The sequence below is a fragment of the Calypte anna genome, chromosome 3, assembly GCF_003957555.1.
Source record: "Calypte anna isolate BGI_N300 chromosome 3, bCalAnn1_v1.p, whole genome shotgun sequence".
NCBI classification, from domain to species: Eukaryota; Metazoa; Chordata; class Aves; order Apodiformes; family Trochilidae; genus Calypte; species Calypte anna.
Window position 1 is genome coordinate 107,999,242 of NC_044246.1, and position 17,757 is coordinate 108,016,998.

Sequence of the window (17,757 nt, forward strand, 5' to 3'; positions counted from 1 at the left end):
ACTTGGGTACTGAGCACACAGGAACATTCATGCCAGGGTGGGGATGGAATTGACAGGAAGCTGAACATGAGCCAGCAGTGTGCCCAGGTGGCCAAGGCCAATGGCATCCTGGGCTGTGTCAGGAACAATGTGGCCAGCAGGTCCAAGGAAGTGATTCTGCCCCTGTGCTCAGCACTGGTGAGGCCACAGCTTGAGTCCTGTGTCCAGTTCTGGGCCCCTCAGTTCAGGAAGGAGCTTGAGGTGCTGGAGCAGGTCCAGAGAAGAGCAAGGAGGCTGTGAAGGGATCCAGCACAGATCCTATGAGGAGAGGCTGAGGGAGCTGGGGGTGTTCAGTCTGGAGGAGGCTCAGGGGAGACCTCATCACTCTCTACAACTCCCTGAAAGGAGGTTGGAGCCAGGGGGGGGTTGGTCTCTTTTCCCAGGCAACTCTCAGCAAGACAAGAGGGCACGGTCTCAAGTTGTGCCAGGGGAGGTTTAGGTTGGACATTAGAAAGAATTTCTTTACGGAGAGGGTGATCAAGCATTGGAATGGGCTGCCCAGGGAAGTAGTGGATTCTCCATCCCTGGAGATATTTAAAAAGAGACTGGATGTGGCACTCAGTGCCATGGTCTAGCAACCGCAATGGTGGTTCAAGGGTTGGACTCGATGATCTCTGAGGTCCCTTCCAACCCAGCTGATTCTGTGATTCTATGGGCACTCTGCAAGTTCCTCCCTGTGCCACAGACCTTCAGGTGACAAGTGACTTCCTTTCTGCACAGAGGGGTGACATGTGGGAGTAGCACAGCACCAAGCAAGCCTTGATGAAAAAAAAAAACCCAAACAAACTATATAGACACTTTTATTTTTAACTGATTGGACACAAAGCCAGTGTGGTTCTTTATGTGACAATTTCAACAAAAATCCAAGCATAAGCAAATGGAAACAATCCTTTAGGGCAGTATAATGCAATGAAAAAAATTTTACTTGCATTACAAATTGCCAGGCAGAGCATGTCTGCATCTGCCTGTGTTCTGCACTGGCTGGACGTTGGTCAGGGACTCAAACATCATATCTAAGCAGAGAAATGCTCCTGAGGGGCAGGGTCACTCCAACACTCCCAGCTGGCTCAGAACAGAGGCAGAGGTAATTCTTTTCCACTTCCAAAAGACACTGCTATGCTATGCATACTTTGTATATTTTTATTCACAAAGCATGAGTGCTGAAAAAAAGAGCAAAAAAATTTTAATGTTTTTCCTAAACATGTATGTACATCTAAAACTGTGTGTACATGAAATACATGACAGCTCACCGAGTAGAAAAGTCACATTACAGGTATTTGCTAACAACACCCCCACCATCTGCTGTCTGGTTGTGGCTGGGTGCTCTCTGCTCAGCATCAAGCAGCATCAGGTGCATTCCTGTCCTCTCACTGCAAACCTGGGACATCTCACACAGACCTCAATGGCACCAGCTCTGCAGCAGTGAAATGGTTTTCCTGCAGCTTAACTGCTTTGTCTCAATCCCTTGACTGAATTCTCCTTAGCAGCTGGAGCATTTCAAGAGGCTGTTCTTTTTCTATAGTTTGTAAAATAAATTCTGTTATAAACATGAATTTGGGCTTGCTCTGTTTCTAGTAAGCAGCAGACTAACAATCCCACAATGGATTTAGGCTCCTAAATTCACACATTCCCAGAGGTGTACAATATAGACAGGTGTGATCAACTATCAAAACATATTTTTATTAAAAAAACAAAAAAAAGCACAAAAACCACTGTGGCAGGGAGAACTTTACCTCCATTCAGACAGCTCAAGCAGAGCCCCTGGAGCTCTTTGGATTCATTGGCTTAAATCTGCCCTGGAGATAGGGCACAACTCAGGAATGTGAAGCTCTCAGCTTGCTTGGTCCCATCTTGAAAGGTCCTGCTGGAAACAGGGCTGTCAGGACACAGCATTTGCCAGCTCACCCTCACAGCATGGAGAAGCAACGTTGACTTAGGGGGATTTAATCTGAAAACCCAATCTTCTGATGTTTTCCATTTATTTAACTCTACTGTGAAGATCTAAAGAGTCATATTACAGTTTATAAAACTTTAAAAAAGCAGTTGTACTTCATGGAGAGTTCCAGTGTTTAGTTCAAGAACTCAATGGCAGGGCTTAAAAGCAGCTTTCCAAAAAGATCAGTTTATTTTGGTGGGTCTGTGTTAATTCCATATTTTTCCTTGAGAAGCTTAAGCTGTTCCTCTTTCTTCTTTGTGTCCATCTTCTGGAATGCCTGCAATTAGGGAAATAAAGGAGGTGAGAAGAAAAAAAGAAACTCCTGACATGTTTATTACTCCTTAACCACAAGCAATGTCACTCTGGAGTATGTCAGCATCACACACAATGCTCTGCCTCACAATGTCACAGTGCCCTGGCACAGTCAGAACATCAGTCAGAACAGTCAGACCTGCAGACTTCCCACACAAGCTCACACCCTGTTTTAGCTGTACAGTTGTGAGGCTGCTGCCTCTTCCCAAAGCACACTCACCCAAAACATGACTTTCACACCTTTTCCCTTCTCTGCACACAAATCATCAAGCAGAGATGAAATCCTGACAATTTATCCAACCCATTCCCTCTACCAGCTTGGATTTAGTTCTTAAAAATATCCAAGCAACTGTCAATTCAGACCTTTTGGGGTTTTTCTGTGCTATGTTCAGAGGGAACTTAAGCCCCAGGTGTACATACCCTGTTGGCATTGTAGTACAGAACAACGAGGTATCTGTTGCAGACATTGAATCCTGACAGGTGGTCACAAGCGTTTTTGGCATCAAAGATGTCCTCATAGACCACGTAGGCTGTGCCTCTGGTTTCAGGAGTGTTGCCACTGCAGAGACAGACCAGTGATAAAGTTAAATTAAATGGACAGGAAACAGATCCAGCAGTCTTCAGCAGTGACTGGGATTAGATTAACTAATGTAACTTCACTTAAAAAAAAAAAATTACCTTTTTTTTTTTATTATTATTATTAAAATACATCTGGGCTTTCCAAACCAATCTCCACTTCCAGTCCAGAGCCAGGGACAGTTCCAGACAACAGGAAAACTGCATTGTGTTCCTGAAGGGAAATGCCCCTCTCCACAGCAACTACCAGACACTGCTCCTGCCAGGGGTTGCTGTATTTCTGGAAACACTTTTTAAAGTTTTTATCACAGCAATTACCTTGTTTTATTTAATATCACAGCACCAGGCTGCCAGTTAATGGCTGTCTGGAGCAGATGCCTCCCCAGGATGGGGATGTGGCTCTGGGCACATCACAAAATCAATTTAGGGGAGTCAAAACAGCCCTGCTGGTCAAGGCCAGAGCCTCTCAGACCCTCACCCCCACTTCCTTCACCCCAGGGGCAGGAGGGGTCTCTGGGTGACTGGCCCAGGGAGATGGCAGAGCTGACAGAACTCAAGGATTTCAGCTGGAAAACAGTTACAGCAAACTGGATCACCAGAACTGTCTCTAAGGTGTTTGCTTCTAAGGAGACAACTCCCAAGAAGCGGTATCATGGATGCCCATGCTGGGGTGCATATGAAAATGAAGAGGAGAATGGGATAAAAAGTGCAGAAAGCAAAGAAGTTGTGGCAAAGGGAGTCCCACGTTATGATGGTGTCAGGATGTGTAGGGAAAACAACAGGAAATGATGGCTCTGAGCAACCAGCAGAGAGGTGGCTGGCAGCTCCAGGGGGCTGCATGCCCCAGTGTGTCACTGGTGAGAAGCCCCCTGGATACCTCTTCATTCTTCACCTCACCCTGTTCAAACCTACACATGTTCAGAAACCTGAAGTATTGGTTCTCCTTTATGCTTATTAATGAAGAATTCCACCTATCTAGCCAAGCACTAAGTTTAAGCTGCCCCTTTGTCCCTTTAGTTACTTCCCCAGTCCCTTTTGTTGCCTTTCCCGGAACAAGATCCCAGATTCCCACACAGCACCAGCAGCACAACCACACCTCCTTGGTTGTTTGTGGTTGTTTGAGGCAATTCTGTGTATCACACTTGCTTTATTCCCTACACAACCATTTTTAACCACTCTCCCTCAGAAATGAGCACTTCAGGGTAGCCAAGTTCCGTGGGTTTAACTGCTAAAGAGCCTTTAACTTTTCCAGCTGTGAAATCCATCAGCTTCCCACTGCAACAGGGATGCTGACACTCAACACAGGCACTAAAGCACATAAAATCCCTGGCTTTTCAAAGACAAATGGAACACTTACACCCTGATTTGTCGGATAGGCCCATATTTCCCAAAAATATCATACATCTCCTCTGCTGTGATTTTATAGGGCAGGTTCCGGATGTACAGGATCCGATTGACTTCGGGAGGCAGCCGGATCTGAGGCAGAGGAAAAAAAAATAAATACACAGGTTAAGACTCAAAGAGGGTTTTACTTCCAACCTTAAAACCAGCAGCCTACGTGCTGAACTTTAGGGGTAACACCCGCTCCGTGCGCATCGCTGATCCCCTCTCTTTGACAGAAACTTGAAAAAGTTTTCTATCAATCAAGAGGTGCGCCGAGGGGGAAGGCCCGGGGGGGGCAAGGCCCGGAGGGGGGCAAGACCCGGGGGGAAGGCCCGGGGGGCAGAAGGACAGCCCGGGGGGGGGAGGGGGAACGGCCCGGGGCAGGGGGGGAGGAAGGCCCCGGGGCGGGGGGGGAGGAAGGCCCCGGGGCGGGGGGGGAGGAAGGCCCCGGGGCGGGGGGGGAGGAAGGCCCCGGGGCGGGGGGGAGGAAGGCCCCGGGGCGGGGGGGAGGAAGGCCCCGGGGCGGGGGGGAGGAAGGCCCCGGGGGGGGAGGAGGCCCGGGGGGGGGGAGGAGGCCCGGGGGGGGGAGGAGGCCCGGGGGAGGGAGGAGGCCCGGGGGGAGGGAGGAGGCCCGGGGGGAGGGAGGAGGCCCGGGGGAGGGAGAAGGCCCGGGGGAGGGAGAAGGCCCGGGGGGGGGACAAGGCCGGGGGAGAAGGCCGGGAGGGAGAAGGCTCGGGGGGGAGAAGACCCGGGAGGGGGAGAAGGCCCGGGGGGGGGGGGGGGGAGAAGGCCCGGGGGGGGGGGGAAGGCCCGGAGGGGGGGGCAAGGCCCGGAGAGGGGAAGGCCCGGGGGGGGGGGGGAAGGCCGTGGCCCAAGCCGTGAGGGAAGGCCCCGCTCTCAGCCCCAGGCCGGAGGAGCCCTCCTGGGCCTCCCCCTCCGCCGGGAGGAAGCAGAGGGAGAGCAGAGCACTCACGTTGGCTCGTTTGGCCGCTTGCATCGCCATGGCGCCGGTCTGAGGGAAGCGGCTGCCGCCTGACAGAGGAGAAACAAACACCGACCAGAACCGGTACCGGAACCGGGACCTGACCGAAGCCTCCGCGGAGTACCCGGATGCGGAAGGAACACGTGACCTACGTGCTCACGCGGCGCTTCGGCCCCGCCCCTCAGCGGCCGCCTCAGGGAGGGCGCGGCCACGGCGGAGCCTCCGGAGCCCGCGTTACCCCCCCGGCATCACCCCCTTACACCCCCCTGGCCCCGGGACTGCTCCTCCCGCTGGTCCCGGCGGGGAAAAGCGCCCCACGGAGTCTTGCCGGCCCCTGCAGCCCTGCAGCCGCAGCCTGGGGAACGGGCGCTGCGGGGAAAGGCGCTCGGCGGCGGGCGCTGTGCGGTGATTCCTGTCAGGGGAGAGCCCGGGCACGCAGGGCGGGAAGGGCCCGGGAAGCTGACGGGGAAAGAACGCGGAGCTGAGGCTGCCTGGCAGGCGGTACCCGGCGGTCGGTACCCGGCGGTCGGTACCCGGCGGTCGGTACCCGGCGGTCGGTACCCGGCTGTTTCCTTCCTTCTAGGTGTTGGATGATCACCAGGATTTTGAACGCAATGGCTCTTCAGTACACGCTGCCCGAGTTGCAACTTGTATCTTTTTATTAAACACATCCCTAAGGCTTCCCCCCCCTTTTTTTTTGCCACCCGCCCACAATAAACCCTTCTGGATTTGGAAGCAGAAATAGCAGATTTTCTGCTTGTCACCCCCCCCTCCTCTATTGATTCTGCCCCTGAAACAACTACGGCAGGAGGCTTTTCTTTAAGATGAAGTGGGCATTTCGATGACAATTTTGCCAATATTCTTGTTTTCTTCCATGAACTTGTGTGCCTGTGCAATCTGGTGCAGAGGGTAAATGCTGTCAACAACTGGTTGGAGATGAGGGGAGGCTCCTCCCGAAAAATAGGGCAGCACATCTTCTGTGAAGGCTTTCACCAGCTGTTCCTTATACTGAAGAAAAAAAAGCATTTTGAAGATTATTTCCAATCCTGTCATTCACAGAGACATCTCTAACCACAGCACCCCAAATATGCACAGTTCTCAAGGAGACACTGACATGTTCATAAGGAGACAGACATGTAAACACCTGACAGCTGTGAATGGCAAAGAAGAAAAAAATTCAGATTGCCTTTTAATTGAATGAAATTTCCCAAACCAAGATGGGTGAGCTCAATGCAGAACCATTTCTGGCATCCAAAATTATTTATCAAATTGATAAAATTATTGCTAATCCATATTAGACCAGGGGCAGAGTTTTTCCTAGGGCTCTACACTGCTGTCTTGCACTGTAACATCTGAGACTTTTGCCACATAAAGTGATTTTTTTTCCATGGTAATTTCTGGACATCCAAATGCCCTTGGTCTCTCCTTTTAAAAATGATATAATAGAGTTTTCTCTTTCATCCTTAAAGATTTGATTGAGTTGCCTGAGCACTTGAGTTTTTGTTTCTTCTTAATCCAAATCTTTAAACTGTGGTAATTGTGAAGCATGTTAAGGATCATTCCTCAGTAGCTTTAGAGAGGGGAATGCATTTAAAAAGGGAAATGCCTTTAAAAGGGGAAATGCCAACTTCATTTTCCAGTTTTTTTCCAATGTGTGTAGTAACAGTTCGAGGTGGTGTTTTTTTGGCAATTAAACTCTGCATTAAGACTGGCATCAAAAGGAAGCTTTTAACACCACCACCAATTTTAAGATCAAACTGTGGACCCTGCTGATAACCAGTACTTACCTCCTTGTCTCGTGGCCGTAGCAGACTTGTCTGGATGCTCCCTCTTTTGGAGAGCAGCTTTCCAAGCAAATCTCCGTGTACTTCACCTCCACTCAGAAGTCCATAAATAATCCACCGGCCACCTGTACTCAGACACTTCAGATTCTTCTCCCAGTAGGAACTTCCAACACAATCCAAAATAACATCTACTCCAGTACCTCAAATAGAAACAGAGAAGATTTCAGCAGTGTGGTTGAGCTCCGTTACAGGTAGGATCATTTCAGGCAAAGCTAAAACTTTTATAGGTACAGGTTCAATCCTGCAACTCCCGTTTAAATCTTTCCACTGAGGTCAGGAATTGGCACAGAAATAATCATTATAGATACCCAGATGCTGGCTCTGTCATAAACCCACACAAACGCTTGGAAAAGTTGAACTTTTTCTAACAGAACTGTGCTTTGTTCCCAGATCCAAATACTCAGAAAGTGCCAGTCCCACAGTTCCTGGGGGAGGCAGCCATACCACAGGCACAATCATAGAATCATAGAATTGGCTGGGTTGGAAGGGACCTCAGAGATCATCAAGTCCAACCCTTGATCCACTACTGCTGCAGTTCCCAGCCCATGGCACTGAGTGCCACATCCAGTCTCTTTTTAAATATCTCCAGACACGGAGAATCCACTACTTCCCTGGGCAGCCCATTCCAATGTCTGATCACCCTCTCAGTAAAGAAATTATTTCTAATGTCCAACCTAAACCTCCCCTGGCACAACTTGAGACCCTGCCCTCTTGTCTTGCTGAGAGTTGCCTGGGCAAAGAGACCAACCCCCCCCTGGCTCCAACCTCCTTTCAGGGAGTTGTAGAGAGTGATGAGGTCTCCTCTGAGCCTCCTCCAGCCTGAAATGAGGCCAGAGGGATTCCATGCAGGAAACAACACAGCAGAGCTAAAGGAGACACTGCTGGGCTGAACACCCATCTGACACTTGGCATGTCACCGAGGAAGGTGACAGTGAACATGGAGTGTGTGTGGTTATGTGCCAGGAGGTGCACATCCCCTCACAGAGAGGTTTTTACCGTGGGTGAAAGCCAAGACCTTTTCACTGAAATCTTCACTCCTGTAGTTGAACCCCGCGGCTGCTCCGGCGCTCGCTGTTGCTTTCAGTTTCTCCTGAGTTCCCACTGTCACCACGGGAATGGCTTCTGTCAGCCTGACCAGCTGGATGGCTGCCATGCCAACCCCACTGGCTCCCCCATGGATCAGCACTCTCTCACCCTTCTGTACTTTAGCTGAAAGAGGACACGAGGGAAATGGTTACCCTGTGGGCATGGGCTGTGGATTAAAAGATGAACAGGATGGAAAGTGCTGAGGAGGAAACAGAGGTGCCCTCGAGTGGGCTTGGTTTACACCTTCGTACCCTTAAGGAAACAAACCCAGAATTAACACAGCTTGCAGTGTACTGACAGGACTCCATTCTACCAGCTTCAGTGGGATGACTTTAGCAAGGCCCTATCCAGTTCTGGGCAGCTGTGACCAAGCTGCAAGGTGGCTGCTGTCAGCCTTTTTATACCAGGACAATCCACTGCCACCAAGAGAAAACTCACTGGGAGGATGCCAGTACTGAGAAATCAATCAATCAGCAATAGAGAAGAAATACCAGAAATGTGAGGTTTAAGGATCAGCTCTAATCTACCTATTTATCATCTAATTAATGCCCCAAAGCATTAATTTGTGCTCCACTGATTGCTAGTGGAAGTGAGGCACTGAGAAGTCCTGGAGACATGGCCCTTATTGACCACAGACCCCCAGGAAGCAACACTGCTCAAAGTGAGTCTGAATTTCAGGTACAGAGGAAAGATACTTGTTGTAATCCCTGTTCTTGAGTGGAACTTTTAGGTGCTGCTGCTGCAGAGGGTAGAAGTGTATTTGTCAACTGAGGAGAAGCCTGGCAAGTGCCTGGTTAGTGCCTCTGTAGCACATATTCAGAATTAAGAGTGTGAGCTTATGCCTGGTTTAAATCAGCTCAGAGGGGATTTCACCTACAATTAACATCTCTCTGAAACAAGGCACAAGGTGTCGTTGCCTAATGTAGATCCACAGGCAATGAGGGACAAATCTCATGGCACAGTCATCCTTGCAGCAAACCCAAATCATTAGAAGTAGGATGTGGGGTTGCTTTTTTTGGAGAAGAGGTAAATTATTTCAGGGCTCAAGCTTAATGGGAAATTACCATCCAAGCTGAGAAATACAGATGAAAAGAAAAACTGACCATCTTTCTACATTTCCTTGTAAATATGCATTCAGGTGTGGCTGGGGAGGTGAGGTCAAGATTTCAGGACCACATTCCATGTGGATGGAGTGACAGAGAGGAAGTTCTTCCAAACAGGAGATTTCATAACAGGAAGGAAGAAGACAGGTTTAGGTGGGATAGATTTGCAGATGTGCCTCTCACCTACAGAATGCAGCAGCTGGAAGGCTGTTAACCAGGCCTCAGGGATGGCTGCAGCCTGAGTCAGCGTCAGATTTTTGGGAACTGGCATCAGGTGGCCTTCAGGGACTGTGACATATTCTGCCTGGCCACCTCCGGAGAGCAGAGCCATCACTGCATCACCTGGCTTCCACTGGCCCTTGCAGCCAGCTCCCAGCCCAGCCACTCTCCCAGCTGCTTCTAAGCCTAAAATATCACTTGCTCCTTTAGGGGGAGGGTACTTCCCCCTCCTCTAAAATAAAAGAAAAGAGAGGGCAAGGAAGGAAAAGCCACACATCAATGAGTGTAATGATCTGCAGTGTTTTACTCCCCCACCCCCAATCTAAAGTGCTATTGATTTATTCCTGATTTTGTACTGTGCAAATATTCCAGTAATTTGAGGATCTTGCATCCTCTGGCAACACTTCTTCTTTCCTAACTATGTTTTATTTTCCAAACTCTGTCTGTAAATTCAATTTGTTGTGAGCCCTCCTTGTCCAAGCCAATCCATGCTGGAGAGATCTTACACTCTCCAGATGCAGTGTGTGGCTTTTAGCTCAAATTACAGCAGCTCAGCTGGAATCTCAATGTGATTTAACCATGCTGGAGCTGAGCCAGTGGTACATTTCATGTTTGTCTCAAATGCCCAGAGAATGGTCTGAGCACCTAGAAAGATCAGAGCTTTACATCTTTTCCTGAAAGGTATCTGCCTTCCTGTGCCATCTCAGCACTGCAGTGACCCAGATGAAAACATTTACCTGCTGAATCAACAGATATCTCAGCCCTGTGAATTTCCTCATCCAAATGCTTCCCAGGTCCAATCTGTTTTAACTGTTCAGATTTGTCAAGACTTCTGATAAGGGCTTGAAATTTTTTTTATCATTTTCAGGTGCATAAATACACTTAAAATACTCATACCTGGAGTAAATCAGCCCTATTCAGGGCACTGGCAGAGACCTTCACGAGAACTTCGCCTTCTCCTGGATGTGGTTTCATCACTTCTTTCACATAGAGATTTTCTGGGCCTCCTGGGCAGTCAAAATAGGCTGCCAACATTTTCTCTGAAAACAAAACCAAAAACCTGTCACGGGGAGCAGGCAGCTGGAAAACCTCAGTGATCGGTGACCACAGACTCCACCCTGCAGATGGACAATGCAAACTGACACAGCTGGAAGGTAGGAAAGGGGAGGGCTGCCAAGAGAAAGCTGAGGAGTTAGAGTGCAGTGAAATACATTAATTTTGGGACACAATGTGTCATTGCAAAAGCCATTTTACAAACCCCACGAAGATCACCTTGCCATCAAGTTGCAGGCCTTAACCAGACACACAGCTGTGTGTGGATGCAGCAGCACTGACCACCTGCCAATCTTAGCTGCAAAAGGCAACATGCAGATGAAAATAAAATTCTTTGCTTTCAACTTCCTGCATAATTAAAGCCTTAACTGACTAAAGGACACAGGCCCTTAAAATCTTCTACACAAATGGGATTTTAAAACCCTCGGCAGAAGGAGCCTTTATTTGATCCATCTGAAATCATTAAAGTGCTGCCATGTGATTCAGCCCATAGATGGCGACTTCAAGATGGGAAAAGGCACAAGGGTCGGTGCGAGTGAAAGGCAGAAAACACTTTTTAAAATGCCAATTTATTTCTCTTGCCTCAGCAGGTGATTCCTGTGTGTGGTAGGGGGTCCCAGGCGTCTTCCAAGTAACTCCTCAGATTCTGTTCTCGGTTCCTTGCTGCTGGCAGCAGTTGTTGAGATGAGCTGCGTGTCAAGCCTCCTCCCACCTGGAAAATTTGAATCTGTAGCAGTCTGGGGAGCTGGGTGGAAGGGAGAGAGGAGCAAATCCCAACTGGAATAACTGTTACCCTCCCAAGAGCTGGCACTACAGGGAATATTGCATAGGGATACAGACAGGTACCCTCCAGACAGGGTGGGCTGCAAGCCAGAGCCTCTTCGAGTAAATAAATGCCAATGTGTGACCAACATGCTCTCTGTAAAATCAGGTGCAGGATGGTATCTGCAGAGGAAAAGCTAAGTGCATACTTACCTGTTTGCAGTGAGACTAAAAGCAGAACGAGTAACACCTCGAAACCCCAGGAATGTAACTCCCCACAGGGTGGTGCTCTGCGGCTGCTTTATAGTGAATAAACAATCATTCCTATAAATGTAACTTCAAAGCTTTTCTTCCAGAGGCTGTCTGGCTGTTGTTTTCAGCAGGATAGTCCACTCCATTTTCAGCTTAACCATCAGTAATGTCTGTATTAGCACAAACATTTAAAGGGAAGCCCAGCAGATAACACCCTGTAAGAGAAGCTTCTGCTCTCCTACTCTAAATTTAGTCAATTAATAACAGTGTGAAAGAAGCTTTTGTCCCTCTTCCAACACAGTCCACTAACCTACATTTTTATAAATGCTTCTCTTTGCTGCTAGAAGCAGATCCATAAAAATGTTTTGGTTTTGTTTTTTTAAATAGAGGGGCAATTCGAATATCAACGTTTTCAAATACACAGCAAACCGTAGGAGTTGAAAACCAAGTTTCTAAGTACAATTTCAAACTCAGATCTGCAAGCAGTGGCCCAAAACAAGACGATAAAGTGGTTCCCAAGCAGAATCTGGGGCTCACCTTTCTCCAGTAAAGAATGAAGCACGTTTGCCACACCAGGAACAAACCCAGCCCGGCCTGGGGAGCAAAGTCCGACCCCACTTCCTCCTCTCTCCCAGCTCTGCCCTTCCCAATCAGCTCTTCCCCAGCAAGTCAGGGGGTGGAGCAGGACGAGTTGTTTTTTATGTTGGAGGTAAAGAAGCGAGCGGAGTCAGGAACACTCGCACAGCTCACCGGGGTTCATTCCCACAGAACTGGTTCAATTCCAGGGACTGAGGCAGAGATCCTTCCCCTTTGGCACTGAGGCAGAGATCCGCCCGCCAGCACAGAGGGAGAGGTGGTCTAATGCCTCTGCTGTGTTTGCACTGAGCTGATGCTTTTAGGGCAACCAGGCTGGTGAAGGGACTCGAGCACAGATCCTATGAGGAGAGGCTGAGGGAGCTGGGGGTGTTCAGCCTGGAGAAGAGGAGGCTCAGGGGAGACCTCATCACTCTCTACAACTCCCTGAAAGGAGGTTGGAGCCAGGGAGGGTTGGTCTCTTTTCCCAGGCAACTCTCAGCAAGACAAGAGGGCAGGGTCTCAAGTTGTGCCGGGGGAGGTTTAGGTTGGATAGTAGAAAGAATTTCTTTACGGAGAGGGTGATCAGACATTGGAATGGGCTGCCCAGGGAAGTAGTGGATTCTCCGTCCCTGGAGATATTTAAGAAGAGACTGGATGTGGCACTCAGTGCCATGGTCTGGTAACTGCAGCAGTAGTGGATCAAGGGTTGGACTTGATGATCTCTGAGGTCCCTTCCAACCCAGACAATTCTATGATTCTGTGATTCTGAACTCTTGAGTAGTACAGAGCAGATTTACTGAAACTGGACCCAGGGAACATGAGCAGCGACAGCCCCGAGGTTTTGCAGACACCCGAGGAGGTTTTATGGTTTTATCGTGCTCTGTGCCTGCAAGGCTGCAGTGTCCAGAGTTTTCGGGGTGACCCCTGGCAGCCTGGGGGGTTCTGCAGCTGCCTGACCACAGCTTTCCCTTGAGCTTTGATGTTTCCCCCCAGGGAGAAGGCTCAGCCCCCGCCTTTCTCCGTGTTGTCCTCTGGAGTATTTGAGTTGTCAGGGAGTAAGGCTGGCACTTCAGAGTAGTTACAATGATAAATCACATCTCTGCCCATGCGTGGGATTCTTCTGTGGATTTTTTTTCCTGTTGGCTTTTTATTCAGGCTTTTAACCTCTTCCTAACTAATTTAGACTAAAATACCTCTAAAAATGCTTTTGTTCTCAGGTGACCTAATGTTCCCTTTGTTTCTGCAGATGAGATGATCATGGATCCTGGTTGTCTTGAGCCTGCTCTTCATCTGGTAACGAGACAGAACCTCAGCTGTCCTGTGTGCAGTAAGGGGTTCACTCAACTGTGGATTCTTTGATGTCTTATAGTACACACAGTATGATTCAAACCTGGCAGTGATATTGTCCCTTCTCCCCCCTCCTCACAGAACTTTGCAATCCACTCCAGTTTAAAGTAACTTTCTGTAGCAGTCAATGACAATGCAAAATGTTGAAATGTAAAAATGTGGTTTATTTGTAATATTAAAAAATGTACAGGACAAATCTCAAAATCTGTTCATGAAACAATTTCCTTTCTCCTTTGGGCCTGATGCTATCAGAGAACTTCCTCGGCTTAGGAGGATTAATAATGTTTTTAATCTGGAAACAGGCTAAAAAACAACATTAGAAAGATTAAGCAGAGCATCTTAAATCTTGGAGACATCACTTTCAATTCAGTTAAGAAACTTAGATGACAGATGCAGAGGGTAGTCCTCTTAGGAGCTGTGAGCCACCAAGTGTTCTTGAAAAAACAGGAAAATCAGCAGTCAGAATGTTGTAAAGTAGCAGTTTCTTGCTTGAATTGGATAATGCTTCACATTCCTGTGCTTTATTTCCCCATGAGCAGTCCTTCTGAGCTTGATGAAGTTCAAGGTTTTTCTCACTCAGCTACCTTTCTGTCTGAAGTAGTCTGCTATAAGAACACAAGGAAATAAATTTTAAAAAATTAAAGAACCAACAGTGATAACAATCAGATACAGAATTGCAATAATGGAGATGCTTTATTTCAAGTTCAAATCCACCTCAGACTATAAGGTACTTGTGTGCATATTGTTACAGGATTTTGCAAGTCTGGCATTTTTTGCAGTCTCCCAACTTTACACTTTTTGCCCTCCTCTATCAAAGTTTTGCCCACTTTCTGCCCCTCTGTCACAGAATGGTTTGGCTTGGGAGGCTCTTTCTAAAAGTTATGCAGAAAAGGAAGGTTTGAAACCCTCAGAGAGTCTTTGAAAAAGTGGACTGAGAAGCAGAGTGTCAAAATTAATCCTCTAAAAAGTCTGCTAAAATCTCAGTGTTATGACTATCAGGTCAAGAAAATGTGACTGCCAAGTCCCATTTTGTTGAAGTTTAACTAAAATAAACTTGTGCCAGAACAGCCAAGGAAAGAAAGTCTGGCAATCTGGTGATACCCATGGAGGCTTTGGAGCACAGTGGGATGTGATGCCTGGAGAGGGTTTAGCTGTGGGGCCACAGCCATGTCAGTGTTCAGTGTCTCAGATGCTCAGGATTTCATAGTTCACCAGGTTAATTTTTGAAGCTGTTAGCAAGGGTAGAGCTGATGAGTGAGGAGCTGGCACACAGGCACTGGCACTTCTCTCACCTAGTTTCTCCACAGCTTCCACACAGACACTGGGATACATGCCCACTCTGTAAGTAGCAACCAGGATCAGAGTCTTTGTCTTCACAACTATCAGGCCCCCATCTGCCTAGGTAGGATGAAAAAACTGGTGTCAGGTTATGTGGTTTTTAAAAAAACAAAACAAAACAACCTTCAACAACACAGGTACACATATTGCCTTACAGTTTGGGCCAGTTACAGGTATTTTCTTAGCCAACATGCCTGTTTTCTTGGGGGGAAAAAAGGCAAATACTGTCTTTAAGTCTCATCCAGGATATGCACACTAAGGAGTGACAGTGCTGAAGACTGCTGACTATTAAAGCAAATCAGTCAAATACTTTTATTGTGTTATCTAGGCTTGCATTGATCCATGTATTATTGCCACAGCATTTTGAAGAATTTTTATTCTAGTGCTCAATGTCATACATGTTAAATACAAATAAAGTTATTAGTGTTTACATGTAGTGAAATGAGGCAACCAGGTGCCACTAATTGCCAGGGAGTGAGCATGAGCTTGTGTCAAGCCCACCTGTGCCTAATTAGGGTGGGCCCCCACTGCGTATTGGCCCCTTGGTCCCACTCATGTGCAGTGGGGGCCCACCCTAATTAGGCACAGGTGGGCTTGACACAAGCTCATGCTCACTCCCTGGCAATTAGTGGCACCTGGTTGCCTCATTTCACTACATATACATGACAGCATGCCTAGTGTTTAAGAACCCTGCCTCTCAAGCTCTGCCTCACCCTTTGGTAATAAGGAATGGAAAAAGCCATTGCCAAGAGCAGTGACTTTCTGAAACAGGATCCAAGCTTCAGAGCTGCTCACTTCTACAAAGTTCATTTCAGGATGGGTTTACTGAGGAAAGGAAGAATTAAGAGGACTCTAGGAACAACCAGTTGGATGTATTTGCTTCAGATCCCATGATTGAGCAGCAATAACAAATCTGCCATCCTTGTCCATTGTTTCTGTCTCTGAATTCCACAGGGGTGGAGGAAGCTCTCAAACAAGGTCCTGCTCACCTCTTCTGTACACCCCCCATAGCTACCTGCTCCTGCCTTCTTCTGGCCCTGGGCTCGCCAGGCCCTTCTATTACCTGACTGATTAATGATTAATAATTAATAATTAATTATGAATAATTAATTAATGAAGCCATCCCAGAAAAAAAAAATTGTTAGTTTTCTTCTCCATTAGGGACATGAACTGCAATGAGAACAAACAGTGTTACCCATTGAAGTTGCATTTTACAGCTGGCAGTTTTTTGTATTCTGCACCCATTTTATTCCACACCTGCTGGAATGGGAAGGAAGGGAAGGAAGAGAAGAAAGGAAGAAAGGGAGGGAAAGGAAGGGAAGGGAAGGAGCATGTGAAGTCTTTCTGTTTGTGTTAGGTTATTCACATAAGCAGCAGTAAGAAGTACAAAGTCCCTAGATTCCTCAGGATGGCCATTGTCACCATACATTATGCAGGTAGATGGAATTCTCATCTGCACGGACACATTTGTAGTATTTCTCCTTAAAGTAGAGTCCTTCCCTTCTGACTTCCAGTAAGTTCTTGTAGAAGCTGTAGATGAGGTTTAAAGCATTCTCTGGTGGCACCTATGTTAATACAACACAGTGTTACAGACCAGAAATCCATGTCTTGGAGATGAGAAGCTGCTTTCTACCCTCCCACGGCTTAAAAAAAAATAAATTTAAATTTGCCAGTATGTAAAACTAGATGTGGGTTTTGGATAGCCCTTTATATTTTAAAAGCCTCATCTGGAACAACCTTCTTAGTCTGTGATTACTTTCTGTGTAGTCCCATTCCTCACTGACATTTCTCTAGGAAGCCAATTCACCCCCTGGTGACTCTTCTGCTGCAAAGCAAGGCAGGGCAGGACACAGCCTTCTCCAGGACTGCACAGAGCTCACCCAAGGAGGTGAGCCAGGGATTTCAGATATTCACAGGGGAAATGGAACTTTTGGCAAGTCCAGACCAGATCTTCCTGCCTCGAGAGGAGTCAACACAAGCCACAAAGCCATCCATGCCTATGAGCAGTCAGGGGCACTGGTCTGGCACAATGGGGTCATTGGTCTGGCATAATGGGGTCACTGGTCTGGCAGATTTATATTCAGCTGGTTGAAGGAGATGATCTAATGATCCCTCCTGGCCTGAACCTCTCTCAGTCAGTGCAGCTGGTGATGATTTAAACCAGCTGTGGGCTCTGGTGTGGATCTCAGGGTGTGATCCACCTTGCTGAAGGGCCAGCAGGCTGGCATCTCTGAAAGCTGTGATTTATATTAAAGCTAATTTATGTATTAAAGATGATGTCACTGTTACTTGGTGGACTGATGACACTGCTGAGAATCTGCCCCCAGGGATTAGGCTATCTAAACTTCATCTTCTAAACACGTTTTTTCTGAGGGTAGCAATATCTACCCCTGGAAAACCTGCTTGGAAATGTGTGAGGGTCTCATAGGAATTAGAAGAGGAAACAGTGCCATGAGTGTGGGAAGGGGAGTGTTCCTGAACTCCTGCAGAGTTCCTGGGCTGTGCCAGGGCACACACAGCTGTGCCATGTTATGTGACATCCCCAGAAGTGCTATTCCTCTGCTCTCTTTATCAGCTCAGGGATAACAAAACCGGATAACCTGGAGCATGAGGAACTGAGGCTCTGGGGAGCAGTTCTGGTTTCTGTTCTAACAGTCCAGGTACAGTTTTGGCCAGCAAGCACTTTCCCAAAAAACTGCCAGGCACAGTTTCTTTAGATTCCCAAAGTTTCTACCCAGGAATCGCTTCCCAGGGTGCTCTTTGGTCTCTTACATGAAAGCCAGAGGTGGATGCACAGACTTTTTTTTCCTGTATGTTAATGGCAGCCGCGTGTTCTACGTGCTTTGTTCTGATGAGAGCCTCAGTCAGCAAATCCTGCAGCTGGTTCATTTCCCTTCTGTTCTGTAAAAAGAAATACCTGTCTAAATGCTCATTTCTCATCCCTCTTCT

The 17,757-nt window shown here is 47.7% G+C and overlaps 3 protein-coding genes across 5 annotated transcripts; all 3 read right to left on the reverse strand.

The window, feature by feature from the left end:
• Positions 1–824: 824 nt before the first annotated feature.
• On the reverse strand, positions 825–5,414 carry SF3B6 (splicing factor 3b subunit 6). The gene is made up of 4 exons (XM_030448611.1): positions 5,220–5,414; positions 4,221–4,339; positions 2,708–2,846; positions 825–2,252 (listed from the first exon to the last, which is right to left on the reverse strand). The coding sequence occupies exons 1-4, from the start codon at positions 5,247–5,249 to the stop codon at positions 2,163–2,165; spliced, it is 378 nt and encodes a 125-aa protein (XP_030304471.1). The 5' UTR covers positions 5,250–5,414; the 3' UTR covers positions 825–2,162.
• Positions 5,415–5,846: 432 nt separating this feature from the next.
• TP53I3 (tumor protein p53 inducible protein 3) lies at positions 5,847–12,161 on the reverse strand. Of its 3 annotated transcripts, none has more exons than XM_008490723.2 (7): positions 12,085–12,161; positions 11,116–11,245; positions 10,378–10,520; positions 9,445–9,712; positions 8,069–8,281; positions 7,016–7,212; positions 5,847–6,236 (listed from the first exon to the last, which is right to left on the reverse strand). In XM_008490723.2, the coding sequence occupies exons 3-7, from the start codon at positions 10,513–10,515 to the stop codon at positions 6,048–6,050; spliced, it is 1,005 nt and encodes a 334-aa protein (XP_008488945.1). In that variant the 5' UTR covers positions 10,516–10,520; positions 11,116–11,245; positions 12,085–12,161; the 3' UTR covers positions 5,847–6,047. The 3 variants fall into 3 exon arrangements, with proteins under 3 accessions (XP_008488945.1, XP_030303521.1, XP_030303522.1); XM_030447661.1 differs by having other exon boundaries at positions 11,116–11,278; positions 12,085–12,150; XM_030447662.1 differs by lacking the exon at positions 12,085–12,161 and adding an exon at positions 11,509–11,579.
• Positions 12,162–14,046: 1,885 nt separating this feature from the next.
• On the reverse strand, positions 14,047–17,697 carry PFN4 (profilin family member 4). Its single transcript, XM_008490722.2, has 4 exons — positions 17,581–17,697; positions 16,236–16,373; positions 14,763–14,868; positions 14,047–14,075 (listed from the first exon to the last, which is right to left on the reverse strand). The coding sequence occupies exons 1-4, from the start codon at positions 17,695–17,697 to the stop codon at positions 14,047–14,049; spliced, it is 390 nt and encodes a 129-aa protein (XP_008488944.2).
• Between the last annotated feature and the right edge of the window lie 60 nt (positions 17,698–17,757).

Coding starts and splice junctions, on each gene's coding strand:
- SF3B6 (XM_030448611.1), bottom strand. CDS start 5,249: ATGGCGATGCAAGCGGCCAAACGAGCCAAC. Junction 2,847..4,220: donor CCTATCCGACAAATCAGGGT/GTAAGTGTTCCA, acceptor CTGTCTCTGCAG/TGGCAACACTCCTGAAACCA. Junction 2,253..2,707: donor TGTACTACAATGCCAACAGG/GTATGTACACCT, acceptor CCCTAATTGCAG/GCATTCCAGAAGATGGACAC.
- PFN4 (XM_008490722.2), bottom strand. CDS start 17,697: ATGAACCAGCTGCAGGATTTGCTGACTGAGGCTCTCATCAGAACAAAG. Junction 16,374..17,580: donor CATCCACCTCTGGCTTTCAT/GTAAGAGACCAA, acceptor GTATTAACATAG/GTGCCACCAGAGAATGCTTT. Junction 14,076..14,762: donor GGAAGCTGTGGAGAAACTAG/GTGAGAGAAGTG, acceptor GTGTTCTTATAG/CAGACTACTTCAGACAGAAA.
- TP53I3 (XM_008490723.2), bottom strand. CDS start 10,515: ATGTTGGCAGCCTATTTTGACTGCCCAGGAGGCCCAGAAAATCTCTAT. Junction 9,713..10,377: donor ATAGGGCTGATTTACTCCAG/GTATGAGTATTT, acceptor CTTTTATTTTAG/AGGAGGGGGAAGTACCCTCC. Junction 7,213..8,068: donor GGTCTTGGCTTTCACCCACG/GTAAAAACCTCT, acceptor TTTCTATTTGAG/GTACTGGAGTAGATGTTATT.